The sequence below is a fragment of the Papilio polytes genome, unplaced genomic scaffold (assembly GCF_000836215.1).
Source record: "Papilio polytes unplaced genomic scaffold, Ppol_1.0 DF823901.1, whole genome shotgun sequence".
Taxonomy (NCBI): domain Eukaryota; kingdom Metazoa; phylum Arthropoda; class Insecta; order Lepidoptera; family Papilionidae; genus Papilio; species Papilio polytes.
In genome coordinates, this window is record NW_013525303.1 from 439,041 (window position 1) to 446,063 (window position 7,023).

Genomic DNA, 7,023 nt, shown 5'->3' on the forward strand with positions numbered 1-7,023 from the left:
GTGCGACCCGCGCCACGGCCGCTACCTCACCGTCGCCGCCATCTTCCGCGGCCGCATGTCCATGAAGGAGGTAGATGAGCAGATGCTCAACATCCAGAACAAGAACTCGTCCTACTTCGTCGAATGGATCCCCAACAACGTGAAGACCGCCGTGTGCGACATCCCGCCGCGTGGTCTCAAGATGGCCGCCACCTTCATCGGCAACTCCACCGCCATCCAGGAGCTGTTCAAGCGCATCTCGGAGCAGTTCACCGCTATGTTCAGGCGCAAGGCTTTCTTGCATTGGTACACTGGCGAGGGTATGGACGAGATGGAGTTCACCGAGGCGGAGAGCAACATGAACGATCTCGTCTCCGAGTACCAGCAGTACCAGGAGGCTACCGCCGACGAGGACGCGGAGTTCGACGAGGAGCAGGAGCAGGATGTGGACGAGCACTAAACACTGAAACGAAACGTAGATACTTTTGTCAATTTAAACGCGTTACGCCAAATGAGTAACAAATTGATTCCTACGTTAAATTCAGAACCTGCTTTCTAACTTTTAACAGATGCACAATTTAACATTGTCAGGATTACTATGATATATAAAACAAAAAAAAATCGACGGCATTTGTATTCGATCGATACATTCCTCGTGATTCCAACAAGTCTCATTGAGAGCTAGATCTGAATTGTTTAAAGGCTGATCTAAAGTAGACATTGTGTATTTATATTGTTTGGAAACAAAACAACTCGCCAAACGTAAAAATGTCCGCTTCAATAACAGAAGTTATTACAGTTACAATTGTTTTGAACAATAATTTAATGTATACAAAATGCCGGACAAGTATGTAAGCGGCATTCTTAGTTATTGATCATTGCAAGAGAAGAAACATCCGTTTTCAATGAATTCTCGTAATGCCAGGTATCTTTCTGCGGCTAATTTCCCAGAAAAGGGCCATTACTAGGCTTATAAAGGCAAATATAATTAAAAATGTCGGTTACACACATACTCTGCATAATGTAATAAAGATTTTTATTTATTAAAAACAAACTTGCCTTTACTTTTACCCTTAATCTTAACCCCATACGATAAGTTCTTTTATTTTACAATCAAATGATTTGTTTACAAAAAGGATCTAATGACAGAATAGCTTTCATTTTTAGCTTATTCTTAATCTATGATGTATAAGTTTAATTTTTTTCTCAGAGATTAGTAACAACAGAACTGAAACAATATACTACCTAAACCAATTAAATACATAAGGGAAAAAAACACTACGTGGATTAAAATAGGAAATCCTAGTTAAAGTATTTAATAATTTTATACAAATAACCTTGAACAGTTAGAAAACAAAACAAAATTTTAACACATCCTTATGAGATAAGATAAAATCAGGTAACATACGTGTGAAAAACATTGGCAGAAACTCTGTCGCCACAACAACAACTATGTGTAAGAAAAAAACATGTTTACTTTACAACTACATAAACATTTATCTAATATTTAATTACATATATTATCGGTGATACGACCATATGCTGACCGTAAGCACTTATATCTACCTTGGTTCTATATTTAGCAATGCATTTACTAACGACCGGTCATCAATGGCCTCTGTCCACGCACAATAAATCCTTTGTCAGTAGTAAATTGCCAATGTAAAAGAGGCCGGCAAGGTTCACCACAAATTGGTTTCTAGATAACGGAGTGATGTCAGGCCTTAAATTCTCGTAAACAAACGCTTATGTCACTCGGATGGCGCGAGTTTCAAGTATTTGGATCACGTGAAACGTCATTAGCTGATCGCTTGCAATGACAAAATGGCGGACGTTTTGCCCCACATATGGACGAATTATAGCAATTTAAAAATTAATGTAAATCTTAGGATATTAACTGTGCAATAAATCTTGACTGAATGATATTAAAAAACACATAAAGCGTAGGATTTGTGCCCACTACAATTTTAAACACAAAAATTTGCTAAAAGATACTTAATATATTTAACTTTATTGTTTTCGAGATGGTACAAATGCTATTTGGGGTATATAGAAGTAAGAAACTATTGCTATCAACTATATTATGAATTATATAAATTAAAATAAACACTTTAAATTGCTCAGAAAAAAAACAGCATATTCAATATTAACTAACTGTACTGTAGACACTCGAACTCTTGAAGTCCTTGAAATGACACAAATTGACATGATTCCTCTGCACAAGACGTCAATCTCAATCACTTCATGGAGTCTAGATTGCAGACAATGATCTTTCCGCCATGTCAGCAAGGAAGAACCTTCGATAAATTGAGAACACTTTTCTATGACCTCTCCGCCCACTACCTACTCTGTGATGTTTACCCACGCAAGATTATAATCTATAATCATTATCTGTCATTTACATTTTATGTTCTTTGAAATTATCTTGAAATAATACCAGGTTTACACTTGGTCAGCACACTCAATAACTGGAATGGCATAATGTAAACTGGCAGGAGCTACGCCCGTGAGTTCATGCAATCCATTGGCCTGCACTATCGTCTAACTGTACTTGCTTAGTGTAAACTGGGTATTTTTTCTCAATATCACCTGATGATAAAACCTTTTACAAGTATATTAGTTTAAAAAAAAAAACAATAAAAAACAGAGATATGTGTTAATAAAAGTGTAACTAAAGGTTAAAAATTATTATTTTCTTAAATAGTTTAAAAAAAATGACAAAATCGTAAAACTTTTATAAACATTATGTCCATAATAAAATTATCATAATCTCTTCAGATCTGATAAAATAACTTTTTTCTACTTAGTGATATTTTCAAAATGACAAACAGATGCTCTATTTATCTTTTGATTTAATCGAGGGATTTTGGTTTCAATTCGAAGGCGGACCACACAGAACCAAGTGTAACAAAATGACATTTTTGTCGTGGGCGCGACGCCATATTTAAATGAAAGTTACAATTCGTTTCTTATAAACTTTGTACAGTCACACAATGAACATATGGTTGTTATACAGACGCAAATAAATTTAGACAGGCCATCCGAAAGCTTTTTACACATAAAAAGTAAGTGCGTAGAGAGGACTAATTATCATAATTGTTTATAACAGATGTAAAAAAAATAACAGAGAACTGCATTTTATCAAAATAACTATATAGTCTTATGCATTGTTATGAAGTCATAAACCAATTTCTTTACCCTTCATGAGAAAAAAGTAAATCAATAACGAATGAGAAAATGTAGAGAATGATCCATAAATATAAATTTTGTCAAGTGCCATGTCTATAACATGTATGGATCTTCGTTTTAATCGTTGCGTTGTGAATTTCGCGCAGCTTTGGCGCCATCTTGTCGTCGTCTGGTGAGATCTGTGCCGATGAAACTTGTGTACTTGTATTTAGTTTACTTTCTTTACATACGCTTATATAAAAAAGAATTATAAAATAAAAATCTTAAAACTCTAAATAAGACCTGGTTTTATAGTACTGAAAATTATTGACTCAGACTAAATAACATAACCAAGTAAGAAAAAAATACTTTAGACAAATTGAATGTAAAAAAAGTCAGACAGATATAAAAATAATTGATGTTTGTTTAATAATGGGCGTAATTTTCTTTATACAACGTTCCTTAGGCGTAAAAGCACAGCTGGTCTATTAAAATAAATGTGAAAATTTACCTAAATGTGGTATTAAAACCAGCCATTATTAAAATGGCTGACGTCAGACCAAATGGCTTAACGACTTAATTGCAGACGAAGTCGGATAACGACCGCTTATACTAACCTATTTACAGTAACAGTGTGAATAAAACATAGTTATTTACTAGTAATTACTAAAATTCCAGGCCGTTTCAAACATTTTAGGTTATTTAAGCTATAGTATTTCTTACTAGCTGTTGCCGCGACTTCGTCTGCGTGGCATTAGAGAACATACGAACTATATAAATAACAAAAAGCTACGTATCCCTCGGGAACCGGACATTTCTCGGAGATGAACTTTATCCCATGTGTACTTCAGACTTTGTTTTATATCTGTGCCAAATGTCAATGAGATATGATGAACTGTTGCAGAATGATGGAGTAAATATTAAAAACTAAATTAATGAATCCTACGGGAATCGTAACTATTCCCTGGATAAAAAGTAGCCTATGTGTTCTTCTAGACTTCTTATGCTCTAAACCTGTGCCAAATTTCATGGAGAACCGTTCAGCTGTTTAGGCTACAAACGCTAACATCCATCCATCCATCTAAACTTTCGCATTTATAACATTAGTATGAGTATGAAGTATGATATGATGTAAACGAACAGATTTTTCTAGAATGTTATAGCAATAATTGTTGAATTTGTTAGTTTATTTAGTGGTTAAATCTTTTGAATACAGCGTTTAGTTCTTTAATGACTCAAGAAGACCCTTAGTGTAAATTTAGTATGAGAGAATATTTAATGCTGGTCGAGTCTGGGCGTGGTTTACCATTAAATAGTCTATATTGTACAATTATTTTTACTTTGAAGTCGGTGTCAGTCAATGTAGATTCATTATTTAATTGTTACTATACTTTCAATTGTTTATAGTTATAGTAATAATGTGGAAACCCTTACGTATAAATATCACTGCATACCTTGGCTGACACCGACATCAAAGTAATAATAATTGTACAATATAGACATAACAGCTACAATAAGGGAGGTTTACTATTTTCAAGGAATTATTTCGTCATTTTTTAGTGTACTGTTTTTTTGAGAATATTTTGTTTTTAGTGTATTTTGTTTGGAAGTCAGTTTTGTTTTTTTATTAAAAAGTTTTATATATAAATAAAATAAAATAAACATATTTTTATGTATATACTAATGGATAAATAATTTATATGCATACAAAAAAAATAAGAAGTATCTGGTCTTCATTCTAATTATCAACGTAGAAAAAGGAAACGAAGATATCATAGAGTAAAAATTTATATTTTTCAGTTACAATACTATAGTAAAGGGCATAACTAACTAAAGTATATAGTTTTCTTGTGTATTTACTTTCCAGTGTAAAAAGTACACTTATATTTGTAATTTAGTTGTGAGTGTGGAGATAGACTTAGAAAGAGATGGATTGCGTGAAAGATGACATGATCAAAAAAGGAGTGATTTAGATGACATATGATAGAGTTATTTGGTGACAAAATCTCTTCTACTTCTTACTAAGGTCAAAATAACACTAGAAAATATGGTAACTACATAAATACTATTCTATACATGTTCCGATAAAAAAATTGACCTTGTTTGCTTGAATTTCGGAAATTTCTTAACAACAGCATAAATTAACCGTAAATGTATCCACTTTCGATTTTATGTACTCGTTTTATTGCAAAAAAGGCATCTTGTATGACTTGTATGAATGTTCAGAGACAAGAGTTTTGCAGACTGGCGCTTAGTAACGAGACACGCCCGTGATAATGCGGACTTTTGGACCGCAAAGGCGTAGCTAAGTAACTATGGAGTTGGGTTTTTGTTTTATTTCACACTTCGTCTTTTTCCGGGTGAAATTAAAAACAATAAAAAATAAAGCTTAACTCAGTGATAACGTAGCTTTTTTTATGGTCAAAGAATTTTTGAAATCGGCCCATTAGTTTTAGAGTCATTTCAATATATACAAAAATACACTACCATTTGTCCGCGACTCCATTCGCGCGGTACTAAAAAAGCAAAAGTAGCGTATTTGTTTTTCTAGATTATATTCTATATTATTGCCAATTTCATCGAGATCTGTTGAGCAATTCTGGAGATATTTTCTAACAAAGATTCTTCCATCTTTCACATCTGTAAGAATAAAAAATAAGATTAAATTCATGAAAGAAATCTTTTTATTCGACTGGCTGAGGGTTACTTTCTATTCTAATAATAATATAAGATCTATGGTTTTTTATGTTAATACATTAGTTTTTTTTTTTAACATAAGGTGGCAAACAAGCACGCTGCTACCTGAATCCACCGAAATGGAAAGCGACCGCTACCCATAGACATCCCCAATTACAGATGCACCTACCATTTATTGATGGAGGAGGAGACGCATATAAAGAAGACATTTCCCCGTCCTATGCGTCTCCACCGTCACGTCCACTTTTCCTTTCCTCTTAAGAAAAGGTTGGAAAGGGAAAGGGACTGAGTTTGTTAATAATATTGTGACTATCTGTAGTTAAAAAGCAGAGACAATTTGATTCGAATTCTTCTGGAGTAATAAAGATTATTGGTGTTTTTAATTACAAACTATAGTATTTTAATATGCACTTGCATTTTATCAACCACTTTATGATTGCACTTTATCAGGTGATGGATAACTTCCGATTAGAATATCAGCAATATTAGATAAAATATTCGTGGAAATGCATTCCAAATTGATACCATAATATTGTTGTGTACTTATACAACCGTGAGTGTTCAATGCTGAAACACATGTACACAAAAATATAGTCGTCTTGTTTATTCTCTTTGATAAAAAACGAGATGACTATATGAACATCTGTTTAGTTGCATTATACGACTTTAGGAATCAGATCTAAAATATTTATTAACAAAAATGGTGAATCTTTTTACGTCATGATGCAATTGTATATTATAAACACAATGGTTCTTTTATCGTCATGTTAAATGCAGATTATAATTTATTACTGTTAGCAGCAAAAAAATTAACTCAGACTTCACTCGGAATATTCATCTACAGTTATTTTTATTCTCATGGATTTTTATCAGATATAACTGATTTTGACATAAAAAAACGTCCTTGGGATTTAATTTCCACATTATCAATCTTACTATGTTTCGTATTCAATTATAACTAAATACCACACTAATAAAAAAAAAGTTTAAAATAACAAAAAACTCAGTTCAAGAAACAAAATGCTTGCACTATCACTATCTTCGAAGCAGTGTTTTTTTTAATATTTTTTTAAGGTATCCACAAAATCTCAAAGTATATTTGTAAAGATAAATGACATTGCCCAACATATTGCTACTAATAATTTAAATCCTTGAACAATTATTAAAAAAAAGCCTACT

At 32.8% G+C, this 7,023-nt stretch overlaps 1 protein-coding gene across 1 annotated transcript in view; it reads left to right on the forward strand.

The window, feature by feature from the left end:
- Positions 1–1,033, forward strand: part of LOC106102877 (tubulin beta-1 chain) — a gene marked incomplete in the record, with an annotated part of 5,101 nt that extends 4,068 nt beyond the window's left edge. The window contains 1 exon segment of the mRNA XM_013282475.1: positions 1–1,033. Coding sequence (XP_013137929.1) covers positions 1–439 — 439 coding nt within the window.
- Between the last annotated feature and the right edge of the window lie 5,990 nt (positions 1,034–7,023).